This window comes from Thamnophis elegans, chromosome 12 (genome assembly GCF_009769535.1).
Source record: "Thamnophis elegans isolate rThaEle1 chromosome 12, rThaEle1.pri, whole genome shotgun sequence".
NCBI classification, from domain to species: Eukaryota; Metazoa; Chordata; class Lepidosauria; order Squamata; family Colubridae; genus Thamnophis; species Thamnophis elegans.
The window spans coordinates 22,834,526-22,850,229 of NC_045552.1; the positions used below are offsets into that span (position 1 = coordinate 22,834,526).

Here is a 15,704-nt window from a genome sequence, read left to right on the forward strand (position 1 = left end):
TGCATGCAAATTAAGCATAAATGTAAAGGTTCCCCTCGCACATATGTGCTAGATGTTCTTGACTCTAGGGGGCGGTGCTCATCTCCGTTTCAAACCCAAAGAGCCAGCGCTGTCCGAAGACATCTCCGTGGTCACGTGGCTGGCATGACTCAATGCCGAAGGTGCACAGAAGAGCTGTTACCTTCCCATGAAAGGTGGTCTCTATTTTTCTACTTGCATTTTTATATGCTTTCGAACTGCTAGGTTGGTAGAAGCTGGGACAAGTAACAGGAGCTCACTCCATTACTCAGCGCTAGGGATTTGAACTGCGTAACTGCTGACCTTTCTGATCAACAAGCTCAGAGTCTTAGTCACTGAGCCATCGTGTCCCTAAATTAAGTATAAGTCTACCCAATCTTTGCATGCTGGCTTAATATGACAATTAGGATCATAACTGACCTGGTTAAGTATGTCGTAGGAATACAAGTGTGTCTGTTTGTATGTGTGTGTGTGTCTCTGTGTGTGTTTCTGAGCTTTCTGAAGAGTCGAGGTGGTGCAGTGGTTAGAGTGCAGTACTGCAGGCTACTTCAGCTGACTGCTAGTTCGGCTGTTCAAATCTCACCGGCTCAGGGTTGACTCAGCCTTCCATCCTTCCGAGGTGGGTAAAATGAGGACCCAGATTGTTGTTGGGGGCAATATGCTGACTCTGTAAACCGCTTAGAGAGGGCTGAAAGCCCTATGAAGCGGTATATAAGTCTAACTGCTATTGCTATTGCTATTGCTATTTCTTCCTTGCCTGGGAAAGCCCTGTGATTTTTTTTTTGCTGGTCTCCCAAATTCTAACCAAGATCCAACTCTGGGCAAAATCAGCTCAATGATATAAGCTAGCCAAGCAGAATTAAACTCCTTCTCCAGAAATAACTACATTCAGGCAATACTTTGCAGAGCTAATGCTGATTATTCCCCTTTTGGGGCCCATTAAACTTGGTGTGAGAGTCCAGAATGCTTTTTTAAGCGCTCGCTTTTCTGACTTCCAGTTCTGAGTCACTGCTTTGCCCTACTTTTTCACACTCCATTCTGAGTGAAGGCTTTCCTATCAAGTCTTCTAAGGTGGAAGGAAGCAAAAAGTATTTGGATAATGAGGGAGAAGGCTGTTAGTGACATTCCTAGAAGCATCATCTTAGATTTCAACGAGGGCGAGAGTCATAGAGAAATGTGTCAATGTTTTTGAGGTTTGCTTGTCAGAAATATTCCCACTTTAAAAAAAAATCTTTCAAGTGTTCAAAGCATTGACAGTGGATGCTGTTGAAAATGCCCTCAATGATGTTTTTCTCCTGCATCCTTAATATCAAGATTTTATTTCCCCTGCCTGGCAAAGTGTCATTTGTAATGCAACAACTACATCAGTGGTAGACAGTGTGTTGTTTCTGCATGCAAAGACTGTCAGGCTATCTCACCTGACTTTCTAAAAAGAAATTCATTTCATTTCTCCTCTAAGAAGCTCATCAGTTCTGACTGGATAATGGGGGAGGGGATGGAATTAATAATCAAAACCAATCCTTTCATTCCCAATCCCGCACCACCATCATTTGCTCAGAAGCTTCTTGGATGAGAAGCAAAATGTCTTCTTTCTAAAGGAAAAAAGATAGTTCAGTTGCCTTTGAAAAAGCATCTCCATGGGATTGTAACTCTTATTTTGGGAGCAGAACTCTGTGGCCTTCTGGGTGTGTGGGAGTATTCTTCTATACCAGCCCTTCCTTCCTTCCTTCCTTCCTCCCTTCCTTCCTTCCTTCCTTCCTTCCTTCCTTCCTTCCTTCCTTCCTTCCTTCCTTCCTTCCTTCCTTTCTCTCCTTCTCTCCTTCTCTCTCCATCCCTCCCTCCCTCCCTCCCTCCCTCCCTTCCTTCCTTCCTTTCTTTCTCAAACATGTATGAGATAATAGATATAAACATGGACATGAACACAGGAAATGAGTACGAATAGATGGGGACAATAGGACAGGGACTGTAGGCACACTGGTGTGCTTATGCACACCCCCTTAAAGACATCTTAGGAATGGGGTGAGGTCCACGGTAGATAGTTTAAGGTTAAAGTTTTGAGGGTTTAAGGATGTAACAATGGAGGCCAGTAGTGCATTCCAGGTGTTGACCACTCTGTTGCTGAAATCATATTTTCTGCAATCGAATTTGGAGCGGTTTACCTTGAGTTTGTATCTATTGTTTGCCTGTGTATTATTGAGGTTGAAGCTGAAGGAGTAATCGACAGGTACGACGTTGTAGCAGACAATTTTGTGTACTACGCTTAGGTCAGACTGAAGGCGGCGTAGTTCTAGGTCAGTGGTTCCCAAACTTTTTCAGTCCACTACCCACTTGGTGCTACAAACTGATCCTCAGTGCTCCCCCCCCCACCCAGTGGTGGAATTCAATTTTTTTACTACCAGTTCTGAGGGCATGGCTTGGTGGGCGTGGTTGGGGGGGGGTCATGTGACTGGGCGGTTTGCACGATGGAAGGAAGATAGTAACAGTAAAATGCACATTTATTCAAAATCCAATTTTAAAACCTTTTTAGTTAATGTTAATTCAACAAAATTGTTGAACATGATCCAGTGATACCAGGTTTTCAAAGTCTGATAGTCATTTATCAAGAATCTTAGTAATTAGTAACTTAGTAAATTCAGTAAAATTTAGTAACTACTTCACTGTTCAGTAAATTCTTAATGTGATGGATGGGCTTGATTAAGTGATACCAGTTTCCCAATGTCTGGTTTTAAGTCACTTAGCAGGAGTCTTAAATCACCACGTTCAGTAATCTGGAGTCGATTTCTTTGCTTGGAGAAAAGTTGGATGACCACACTGAAGCCACGTTCCACCAAATATGATGTTGGAAATGCAACAAGGAGCTTCCTTCACTACTGTCCATAGTGCAGGATAGCGATCAGAAATTTCTTTCTGTAACCAAAACTCTTGGTACGATTTCTTAACTTTGGTTTCAGATCAATGTCATTTTGCAGCTCTATGAATTGTTCCTCCACTACCCCATCTTCCTCAGTATCTGAAAATGGATTTATCACCCAAACTGAAATTTCCATCAAAAAAAGATCCTGATATCACTCAGACATCTAAGTCTTAGAATGTCAGAGAAACAACTTTAGCTGGATAGTCACATCCCTGCAATAACATCATTGTAATTTTCAGTTTCATTAATTTCCCCAATATTAACACTAGCTTTGCTGCTAACCCCTTCTAAACTATCTGCGTAGTCTTTAGGATTTGGTGGTCTAATATCAAAAAACGGTTGACTCACATCACACATCTAAGCAAAACTGAAGTACAATCTATTTTTCCTTTTTTTTTAAAAATCTCTATTTTAAGATTTGTATTACTGTTTTCATTCAGTCCCCATCCAGAAATGAAAAGAAACTCTGGTGTCATTTTTTTAAGCAACCATAATTGCTCATACTTGCCTTCATATTATTGGCCAAGTTTCTTATTGGCTATGCTAACAAAGAGGTGCTCTGCTCATTGTTAACCCTGCTGCAAATTTTATGTTTGCACATATCCACACATACAAAGGCATACAATACAATCTTATCTCCTTCAGATTACCAATTATTTGTATGACACAGACATTCTGCCTTTAAATGCTTAAGTGGTTTCAATGGCTAAACTTCTGCGCACCGAATCAACTATTCAAAACCAGCAATTCCGCAAGGAGAGAGGATGGGAATGGGGATATTTCAAAAACTAAACACATATCCTAAAAGGAAATCCACCTGCAACCAGCATTGAGTGGAGCTTTTATAAGCTTTAGAATAAATGAGCTGGAAGGGACCTTGGAGGTCTTCTGGTCCAGCCCCCTGCTCAAGCAGGAGAACCTGTACCAGAGGTTCAAACTTGGCAACTTTAACACTTGTGGACTTCAACTCCCAGAATTCTCCAGACAGCTATGGACTTTAACTCCCAGCTATACTGGCTGGAGAATTGTGGGAGTTGAAGTCCACAAGTCTTAAAGTTGCCAAGTTTGGGGACTCCTGACCTATACTATAGTAGTATATACATATAGTATACTATACCTGTACCAAAGAAAGCTCCCATGAGTTTAACAATGCGAGCTCCCTCCTGCTGGTAATCCAAATCTCCCTAACAAATCCAAACCACCAAAAGAGAGCGACCGCCCCTCTCTTGGGAGGAAGGTGGTGATTGGAGGGGAGGGTGGTGATGTTGCTTAAAGGGAAATCCGCAGCTATTTCCAGGTTTGTTTGGGTAATTTCGTCCTTCTGCCTGCGCTGATGGGCTTTAAAACAGTCCATCTTCTGCTCGGCAAGTTTCTCCTTTCCATCTGAGAATTAGCTAAGGGGAAGCTACCAACCTAGGGGCAACGTCCTCTGTAGCCAACACAATACACAATCTTTTTTTCCTCACCCTCTTAGTGCCCTCTGCCACCCCCCTTGCCTCTTAGCGCCCCCCCCTAAGTCATCCCACTTTGGGAACTACTGTTCTAGATTGTGCAAGGCCAAAATTTCAAGCCTGGTGGCATAAGGGATTCTGTTGTGAGCAGCGGAGTGGAAGACCCTTCTTGTGAAATACCCCTGGACTCGCTTGATTGTATTAATGTCCGATATACATACCCCGACCCTTTAACATATATCAGTCTTGACTTTTTTTGACACCTCCTGCAGATGTGTCTGCTCCAGTTCCAGATGTTGGTGACCTACAACATCCAGCCTCTTTCTCCATTGGCCATATTCCCCACCTTTAGAATTTTATTGCCATTTATGTTGTAGTAGAATAGCCCCTGATCTGATCACAACAACTGATTTTGCTTAAATTGGATTTCATACCTCGTAGCATTCAATTTTTCACTGCAATTGCTGTTATTCGTTGCTTTATGATTTCCAAGCCCTTTTCAATTTTCTGCTGCTCAGCCATATTTTTTTTATTAGCTTGTCTTGATCTTTGCATTCTTCCCTGTTTGCCCTTTCATGTTCTTTAAATTACTTGCATCTGATCTTAATTTCTTTATCTTGGCCTCCAATTTGCTATTGCACTCTGGGATTGAATACGATTTTGCTTTTGGGTTTCTAATTTCAGCACCACTGTTCCTCTATACCAGCACTGTTGTACGAAAGGCAAACCCATCAGCCCGCTCAATGGATGTTATTTTAATTCTTGCAAGTGCCTCATTCACATCTTTCATTGTTTAGGTTGTCCTCAAATGATCGGTTGCAGGGTGACCATTCGACAGTTATGACTGACCTGAAAAAGGGGACTTACAACCTGAATTTGAAGGGGGGGAGTCTGACCCCCTCTGTGGTAAAGTGACTGAACTTTTGGCATCCGCAACATGATTGTATTCACAACTATTTGCAGTGTCCTGCAGTCACAGGAAACAAACTAACAGTACTTCTGTTTTTGGTCAAAATCACTCCCATAGTGAACCTTGGCTCACTTAACATCAGCACCGTTTGCTTAACAACCACAGATTAGCTTAACAATCGCTGAAAAATGTTCATAAAAATTGGCTTGGTCACCAATCCACATTACAACTGTTAGGACATACACCTCTGGTGAGCAGGCTCCATTGTGGCCATAAGTCAAGGAATACTTGTGGGTGCCAGGTCCTTTGGGAGCATTACTTTCGAGTCCATTATAAGGTAAGGTTCCCCCATACATGCAAGCTAGATGTTCCTGACTCTAGGGGGCGGTGTTCATCTCCGTTTCAAAGCCGAAGAGCCAGCGTGTCTGAAGACCCTTCTGTGGTCATGTGGCCAGCATGACTAAATGCCAAAGGCCCATGGAACGCTGTTACCTTCCCACCAAAGGTGGTCCCTATTTTTCTTTTCTTTTTTGAAATTTTTATTTTATTTAATTGAACAAAAACACAAAAAAGAATCATCCTTCATTGCATCTTGTACAAAGTGTGTTGATTGGTTACAGATAACTTTCGTGCATTTCTTCCACAGTCATTACTTATAGTTCATATTAGATTAGACACTTTAAGTCAAAAATCTTACTATCAATGTACCACAATTCTCATTTGAGTACAATTATTTGAACAAGCTTTTACTTCAAATCATTCATATTTAAAGACACAACCATGTAATGGCATTCATTAGCTATTTCAAAAAATCCTCCAATAACATTACACCTTTATAGCATCTTTTAAGTAAAAGTCAATTAATAAAGTTTCTAAGCCTTCCCCCCCCTTGCATTTTTTACCGGCTTTCGAACTGCTAGGTTGGCAGAAGCTGGGACATGTAACGAGAGCTCACTCTAGGGATTCGAACTGCCAAACTGTCAACCTTTCTGATCGACAAGCTCAGCATCTTAGCCACTGAGCCACTGCGTCCCGGTTCCATGATAAGTATGCTGTAATTATAAGTTTACCACATGCTTAGGGTTACAACATAACTCTCTCCTTTTGTAATCTATTCTGTTGGATCATCAAACCATAATTTTGAAAAGAGTGAAGCCTGGAGACTAAAACATATGAAGAACAGTTGCAGTATGTCTAATTTAATGAAAAGAAGGATTTGGGGTGGCATGATAACAGTGTCCCAATATTTGAGGGGCTGCCACAAAAAAAAGAGGAGGTCAACCTATTTTCCAAAGTACAAGAAGACAAGAAAAAAATGGATGGAAACTAATCAAGGAGAGAACCACCCTAGAACTAAGGAGAAACATCCTAACCAGTGGAACAGCTTTGCCTTCAGAAGTTGTGGGTGCTCCAGTACTGGAGGCTTTAAAGAAGAAACTGGATAGCCACTTGTCAGAAATGGTATAGGATCTCCTGCTTGAGCAGAGGGTTGGACTAGAACACCTTCAAGGTCTCTTCCAATACTTGTTATTCTGATAAATCATAGCTTCATTTTTTTTTTCGTGCAAAAAGGTATAATGCTTCAGGTCAGTCATAAATGTAGCTGCTGTCTTTTCTCTAATCAAGAAAGCCAATTTAACTATCTCTGAAAGTCCCATCATCTTTACCAGAGGTGGCATTCAGCAAGTTTGACCAGTTCTGGAGAATTGGTAGTGGAAAATTTGAGTAATTCTGAGAACCGGTAAGTACCACCTGTGACTGGCTCCACCCCCATCTATTCTCTGCCTCCTGAGTCCCAGCTGATTGGGAGGAAGTGGGGATTTTGCAGTAATCTTCCCCTGCCACACCCACCAAGCCACACCCACCAAGCCATCCATACCTACCTACCTACCTACCTACCTACCTACCTACCTACCTACCTACCTACCTACCTACCTACGTATCTATCTTCTTAGACTTTCCTCTAATATGTACTTATCCTTAAAAACAACCTGCACTGCAAATTCAGTAAAAAGGTAACATTTGAATGAAAAGCTTTGCTCTGTGGAGTGGCTGCAGAATGAGAAATTAAAATTCACACACACCCTGAATTTCTTCACCATCTCTAATCCTGATGACTTGGGACAGCAGTTTTCTTAATTCACGCCCACCAAGCCACGCCCACAGAACCCGTAATAAACTTTTTGATTCCCACCACTGATCTTCACCAACCATTCCTCCATCATGGAAGGTCCTGAATCTTTCCATCTTTTTTGTCTTTCCATCTTCTGCATGATTTGTGCACACTGCATTTCCATAAGTGTGGTTTCATACATGTTACTTGCCAAGAGAACTGTTGACTTTGGATGCCATCTCTCTGGTGGCTAGAGCCAGATTTTACTTTCTTTTATGAATCAACTAGCAACTGTTCCCCACCTGCCTGCTTTATTCCTGTAGTATATCCCCCAGCTGGTGCGAAAAATGACTCAGGTCATGACAAATAACCGCAGGCATTCATAAGTGCCGCCGCAGGGATAACTACATTTTGAGGGGGTTGTGTGATATCTCACATAAGTTACTGGGGGAAGCACTTTCTTGAAACAAGAAGACATGAGCAAAAATGGACTACATTTGCTAGGTAAGAATTTAAAAAAAAATGTGAATGAATTCTGTCCTAAAAATCTTTTTGCATTGATACTTGTTTTCTTGTAGGAAATCTGTCAGCGCTGCCAGGTGTTTTCCTTACCATGGCAGCACAAGTTAAGGCTGGATTGGATCTATCAGGATATTTCCACTTTTCTTTTTTTTTTGACAGGGCTGGGCTGAAGCTTAATGCAGCACAAGCAGCTTTAAAAGTTGGCAACCTTGGAAGAGGGGGTTCGCTAGTATCAGCTAATGTAACATACCTACTTTAATTACATTTAAAGATGAAGATAAAGGATAATTATATTGTCCAAAGGGTTAGGGTTACCTGAATGTAGTTATTTCTGGAGAAGGAGTTTAATTCTGCTTGGCTAGCTTATATCATTGAGCTGATTTTGCCCAGGGTTGGATTTTGGTTAGAATTTGCAAGTAGAAAAATAGGGACCACCTTTGGTAAGAAGGTAACAGCGTTCCGTGTGTCTTCAGCGTTTAGTCATGCCGGCCACATGACCATGGAGACATCTTCAGACAGCACTGGCTCCTCGGCTTTGTAACGGAGATGAGCACCGCCCTCTAGAGTCGGGAATGACTAGCACATTTGTGCGAGAGGAACCTTTGCCTTTACCTGTAAAGGATAATTATATTTTCCCAAAATAAAGCTAGAATACACCATTTAGTTTGAAGAAGGTGTATAAAAAGGTTGGTGTAGGAGGATTTTTTGGGGGAAAAATACAGGTAGTCCTCGACTTAAGACAGTTCATTTAGTGACCTTTCAAAGTTACGGCACTGAAAAAAGTGACTTATGACCATTTTTCACACCTACAACCATTCCAGCATCCCCAGGGTCAAGTGAACAAAATTTGGATGCTTGTCAACTGACCCATGTTTATGACGGTGGCCGTGCTTGAGGGTCACACGATTCCCCTTTGTGACCTTCTGATGAGCAGAGCCAATGGGGAAACCAAATTCACCTAACAAGCATGTGACTCACTTAACAACTGCAGTGATTCACTTAACAACTGTGGCAAGAAAGGTCGTAAAATGGGGCAAAATCCCTCTTAACGAATGCCTCGCTCAGCAAACAGAAATTGTGGGCTCAATTATGTTCATAAGTCGAGGACTATCTGAATCTGATTGTTTCAAAGAGGGATAGTGCAAGTATGTTATGGTCATAAGGGACCATATGATCACCTTCCCTCCCAATTTCCATCAAGTATGTTTTCAAACAGATTTAAAGTACAGGGAGTCCTCGACTTATGACTGTAATGGAGCCTGACCATTAGTCATAAATTGCGATAGTCATAAAGCGAGACGTCACCTGATCGACTTGATTTCATGATCTTTTGTTTTGTTTTGTGGCGGTTGTTAAGCACACCCATTGTTTGCTGTGGGCGTTCTTGCTGAAAACCGGAAGAAAATGCTTCCAATTGTAATTAGAGAACTATCTGTACAGTACATTTTACTCTCTATTCCGTGGGTATAAAAAGAAAATAAATCAGATTCAGATTCAGATTAGTTTATTGTATGCCACCCTTTCTCCGGGAGGGACTCAGGGGCGGTGAACAACTCAAGGAGAAAGGGGACATAAAACACAATACACGTAATTAAAATACACGAAAATCACACAGCCATACCAGTCAAGAGGGGAGGGAACTCATCACCCCAGGCCTGCCGGCACAGCCAGGTTTTGACGGCTTTCCGGAAGGCCTGGAGAGAGGTGAGGGTCCGAATCTCCACGGGAGTTCATTCCAAATCAGCAAACGTACCTACTGATGTATGGAGGCTTGGTGTCCGTTTAAACAATATGCAGCATATTGTTGCATATATGCTACCAGGTTACTGAAGATGTCTCATATTTAGATCATCCTTGACTTACAACCATTTCTTTAGTGACGGTTTTCACACCATTGCAGTATCCCTGTGGTCATGTGATCAAATTCAGATGCTTGGCAACTGACTCATATTTACGACGGTCGCAGTGTGACCTTCTGACAAGCAAAGTCAATGGGGAAGCCAGATTTACCCAAACAACTATGTTACTAACAATAATTGCAGTGATTCACTTTAACAGCTGCAGTAGGAAAGGTCGTAAAATGGGGCGAATCTCACTTAACAACTGTCTTACTTAGCAACTGAAATTTGTGCTCAGTTGTGGTCATAAGTGGGAAAACTGCCTGTATTTATTATCAACTCATCAATCCTTTGAGATTATCCCAGACCGAAGCAGCAGAACTCTTAGCTATGATATTAGTAATTCAGGCCTAGCAGCTTTGTTTGAATGCAGTTGAATTTGGCACCAGTGTGACCAGAAATGTTAATACCTTTTTGTCCAAAAACATTTGAGCATCGGGGTTGATCTGAAAAAAGTAAAGCCGTGCCCTCCCGGCATTTGCAGGAAATCGTAGGAAGGGGAGAAAAAAAGTGTGTCGGGGATAGTCTATCTATTCAGTATTAAATTTTGCAGAATGCACAGGTGCCAGGCAGGATTACAAAGCTGGGAATAGTAAGAAAGAGGTCGTAAAATAAATCAATCTGGGATTTCTTACAAAAGCAAACAAACAAGCAAAGAAGTCATTGTTCCTGTTCTGCTGTTGCTATGGGTGCATTAAGCAAGAGAATTTTCTAGAACCAATTTCAGTTTTAGGATTGGTGAACGCTGCCTGTGGTTGATAACACGTGAGCTGTTAAGATAGAAACAAGGCTGTTAAAATGCTATCACTCATCTGTCTGTCTGTCTGTCTATCATCTATCTGTCTCTGTATCTATCTATCATCTCTGCCTGCCTCCTGTATCTCTCTCTCCTGTCTCCTTCCTCTTCCCTCCCTACTGTATCTGTATATCATCATCTACGGCAGGGCATGGGAAGTGGCCAGTACATGATGCATCCAGGCCGCAGGCCGCAATGTTTGACACTTCTGATCTACTGTAACTATATCTATCATTTGTGTGTGTGTGTGTGTGTGTGTGTGTGTGTGTATGTGTTGTGGTGGTATTGATGGAGAATGCATTTTTTGTATGGGTTCTAATACCTCAGCTTTCACAGATTCTACTTGGTTAGTTTTACCTATTTTATTTTTTTTATATACATTGAGAGCATATGCACCAAAGACAAATTCCTTGTGTGTCCAATCACACTTGGCCAAGAATTCTATTCTATTCTATTCTGTTCTGTTCTGTTCTGTTCTGTTCTGTTCTGTTCTGTTCTGTTCTGTTCTGTTCTGTTCTACTCTACTCTACTCTACTCTACTCTACTCTAGTCCACATTCTATTCTATTCTACTCTACTCTACTCTACTCTATTCCACATTCTACTCTACTCTACATTCTATTCAATCCTATTCTATCCTATCCTATTCTATTCTACTCTACTCTACTCTACTCCACATTCTACTCTACTCTACTCTACTCTACTCTACTCTACTCTACTCTACTCTACTCTATTCTACATTCTATTCAATCCTATTCAATCCTATTCAATTCAATTCAATTCAATTCTATTCTATAGATGTTTTCTCCCAGGGCGTTTCTGCTGCTTCGCCAAGGCTTCCAGGGCTGATGATGAAGGGGATGGGGGCAGCAAACAGCTGCAAAGCAGGGGGTTGGTTCAAGCTGTGCTCTCCCTTGGCAGAAGACATGGAGCTGAACAGCTGAACTTCTTGTGGCGCTGGGGAGCAATTCTGTCCCACAGCCCCTGTTCCCCCTCCAAAAAGAGCTAAGCCCCAGCAGCTGCTGACTGGAGGCCGGGAGCCACCATCTCCAAGACAGGCAATGGGGAGGAGGATGGAATGTCTACTGCTTGAACCACCCCCCTGCTTGCAGCTGTGCTCCAAACTTCTACATCAAGAGATGCCTGCAAGCAAAACTGGGTTCAGGGAGCTGTCTCTGGAAGGGAGCTGGATAAGCTTCCCTGGCTTGTGAGTGTGGTTTCCCTTTCTTTGTGACTGACATTTTCTTGCTGTCAGCAAGAAATGAAGTGAGGAGTGGAGCAGGGTGGGTTCTGGCTTCTTCTAACTGCTGGTTTGCTCAGGACATGCTTCGGGCGCGTGCTGCTTGATGCACACTATACCCGCATGCACAGTAGGAAGAATGCTTGCATGCACAGAAGAAAAAAACCAACATGGTGGCATCTATGGCAGGGGCGTGGCCGGCCGAGTTACTACCTACTTGGCCAAACCGGTCTGAACTGGTAGGAACCCACCTCTGGAGTGGACTGAATGCAGATGGGTCCATCCTCTGCAAATCTTCTCCATTGTGCCCTCCTGCTGCATTAATTTTTACTCTCTCTTGTTTGTTTGATGATCCACCATTCAAAACATCCCATTTTGTATCAGTGGCTTGATTTGATCCACTGTATCTTGGGATAACCATCCTCTTCCTCAATTCAACCAGAAGTGGTTGTCACCCAACCCTCCACTCCAGAGATGGTATTCAGCAGTTTCTGACAGGTTCTGGAGAACCAGTAGTGGAAATTTTGAGTTGTTCGGAGAAACAAGCAAATGCTATCTCTGGCTGGCCACAACCCATATATTCTCTGCCTCCCGAGTCCCAGCTGATGGGTGGGATAGGGATTTTGCAGTAACTTTCCCTGGAGTGGGAAGGGAATGGAGATTTACAGTATCCTTCCCCTGTCATGCCCACCAAACCATGCCACACCCACCAAGCCACACCTACAGAACTGGTAGTAAATTTTTTTGAATTCCAACACTGCTCCACTCATCTGCCTGCTCACCTCCAAAACCTGTTCTCCCCTCCAAGCGCCTAGTCCATCTGAACTCTCTCTCTCTCTCTCTCTCTCTCTCTCTCTCTCTCTCTCTCTCTCTCTCTCTCTATCCTCTCTCTCTCTCTCTTTGTGTTGTGTCTTTTCTAGTTGACAAGCCTGACTGGACTTGATGTACTGCATCTCTCTCCCACCTCTGTCCCCAGTGGAAGAGAAGAGAAGATAACGCAGGTGCACTCAGAAACAAAAATAATTTGGGGTTCAGTTAAGCTAAGTGGGACAATTTATGAACTTCCGAAAATTTTACAAACCATCCAGACTTTGAAATTATAGATTACGGAGTAATAGAGTTGGAAGGGACCTTGTAGGTCATCTAGTCCAAATGGCAAAATAGCTTTGAATTTAACAAGTAATCTACTCTATCCACCCACTTCTAAGAACTTCCATCGTGATGAGTTGATGAACTCCATCTTTCCCACCTTCTCTGTCTTCTCTCTAAGTTGTTTCATTGTGGCTGGATCTTCTTTCTGTCAGTTCAAACCATGATTTTGCAGCCATTCCCGCTTTTCAGCTTGCAATGGAATTGTGGAGGGGGAGGGGAGAGGGAGAGCCACTTTTGGAATGCCAGTTTCAGGTGGCAACAAGAAATCATACTGTGGGAACCAAGGTAATCTAACCAGATGTTTGGCAAAGATCTGGACAGTTTCCATAACAATACTGGACATCTAATTGGACAACGTAGCCTGAGCTAATTGCGGGGGAGGGAGTTTCTATTCTTTGATTGTGTGAAAAATGCAGGAATTAAATAGAGTTGGTTTTGTTTTCAATCGGTGCTGATATGATGCACCATATTTTTCGGAGTATAAGACCCACCTTTTCCTTCAAAAAAGAGGCTGAAAATCTGGGTGCGTCTTATATGCTAAATACCGCTTTTTGCCTCTTGAAACCCCACCCCCTTCACCAAATGCCCTACAGAGCCTTTAGGAGCTTTCAGAGTGCTCCTGGGGGCTGGGAGGGCAGAAATGAATGAAAATGGGCCATTTTTTGCTCAATTTTGCCCCCCAGCCTCCAGGAGCACTCTATAAGGCCTCCTAAAGGCTATGCATGCCCTTTTTTTGACAAAGGGGACAGTTTTTGTGAAAAACAGGCCGTTTTTTGCTTGTTTTTGCCCACCCCACACCCAGGAGCACTCTATAAGTCTCCTAAAGGCTATTCATGCCCTTTTTTTGAAAAAAAAATGAGACCGTTTTCACGACTGTTTTTGGTAGCTCTGCAGAGTGCAAAACTTTTTTAAAAAAATTGCTTCTTCAAAATCTTGGTGCGTCTTATACTCCGGTGTGTTCTATATTCCAAAAATATGGTACTCAATAAGTTTTGCACTCAGTGATTGGAATGTCTCGACAGTGCTTGCTTGCTCCGTTTATCCGTTGGAACCTTGACACTTTCCCTTCCTGTTTTCTAGGGTTTGTTGGGATGAACAACTCCACTGTTGTGGGACTGGCGGATGTCCAGTGTCAGCTCAACGATCCCCTGCAGTTTGTCGTAGTGCCAGCCACTTATTGCCTGGTGTTATGTGTGGGATTGCCCGGCAATGTGGCAGCCTTGCTTGTTTTCCTTCAGAATGGACGAGTCAGGAAAGCCATTCGCATCTACCTCCTCAACCTCACCTTGGCCGATATCTTCTTCAACCTCACCCCCTGCCCTTCTGGATCACCTACTACCTAGCTAAAGGACACTGGAGTCTGCCAGAAGTCTTCTGCCGCTTGGCTGGTGCGGTCTACTATCTGTCCACCTACAGTGCCATGGCCCTTCATGACCTTGATCAGCCTGAACCGATACTGTACGGTGGCAAAGGTAGAACTGGTCCTGAACCGGCCCCAGGGGGCAACTGATCTGCTGTGTGATGGCCTGGATTTTGTGCCTACTTTGTGCCGTTCCTTCATTGACTAAGCAGCAAACCCACCAGGGAGAGTCCACCAGCTTAAAATGCTTTGAACAGCACTCGGGCCAGAGGACCTATGCCTATGCTATGGTGGTCATCTTCACTCTGTCTTTCTTGGTTGTGTTGGGGACCTACTTGTCTATCATGAGGACACTGTCCACTGCAGCTGGCACATGTCAAGGTGGCCACCGCGCAGAGCACGTGCCATGGTGCTGGGCATGCTCTTAGTGTTTGTGGTCTGTGTGGCACCTTATCACCTCTCCTTGGTTCCTTGGTCTCTGGCCATATGTCGGGTTTGGCCTGTAGCCCTCCATCATTCTTGGATAACCTTCACATGTTGAGTGTTCTCTCCTGAGCCTGAACAGTTGCATTGCCCTCTGATCTATTGCTTTCTCCTCAAACGCTTCAGGGCTGACTTATGGACATGTGCGAAAGACCGCCAGCTGCCATCCCCGTCTCTTCATCGTCTGCCTCCACCTCTGCAACACCGTCAAAATCGAGTTCCCCCAACCTCCGGTCTTCTTCTTTAACCTCTTTATAATTGGGAGATGTTGTGCTGCCCGCGCCTGCAGAGCTGCAGCAGATTCAGACAGTGAGGAGGTTGGGAGGAAAATGGGCCAGTCCTGGAGTCTGGGAAAGGCTCAGACAAGGGCTTTGCATCAGAGGAAGAGAGGGGCCTAGGCCAACTGGTAGTTATTTGCTGCTTTCGGAGCCTCCGGAGCCTCCAGAGTCTGACATCAGTGAGGCAGAAGAACAGTTCCCAGTGTGCCCATGCACAGAGCTGCCAGAAGGCAAGAAATTAAGAAAACAGGGTCGACTTGGGAGTAAGGCTTGGAGATGATTGGCCCCCCCATAACATAAAAGAGGAGTGAACGGGGCTTGAGCTTTTGCAGGAAGCAATTAGTTCATCTGTTCGGTTCAAGCTTTGAAAACTTCTGATTGACTCTGTGCTAAGTTTGGTCTCGCTCTGCATTTGGCAACTGGGTCTCTGTCAGCATTCCCGGGGAGATAAGGTGCGCGTTTATCAACATTCCCTTGAAAGACTGTAGCAACTCGAGCAGACATCTGTCAGAACCTTCATGGACTGTTTGTGAAACCTTGCGAAGTGGGAATGACCATAATTTTCCAGCC

The 15,704-nt window shown here is 43.5% G+C and overlaps 1 protein-coding gene across 1 annotated transcript; it reads left to right on the forward strand.

Annotated features, from left to right (window-relative positions):
• The first annotated feature begins 14,104 nt into the window (after nt 1-14,104).
• Nucleotides 14,105-15,103, forward strand: LOC116515636 (platelet-activating factor receptor-like). Its single transcript, XM_032227764.1, is given in 8 exon segments — nt 14,105-14,326; nt 14,329-14,439; nt 14,441-14,518; nt 14,520-14,760; nt 14,763-14,852; nt 14,855-14,917; nt 14,920-14,943; nt 14,946-15,103. Coding segments are annotated over 8 exon segments (987 nt in total).
• The last annotated feature ends 601 nt before the right edge of the window (nt 15,104-15,704 follow it).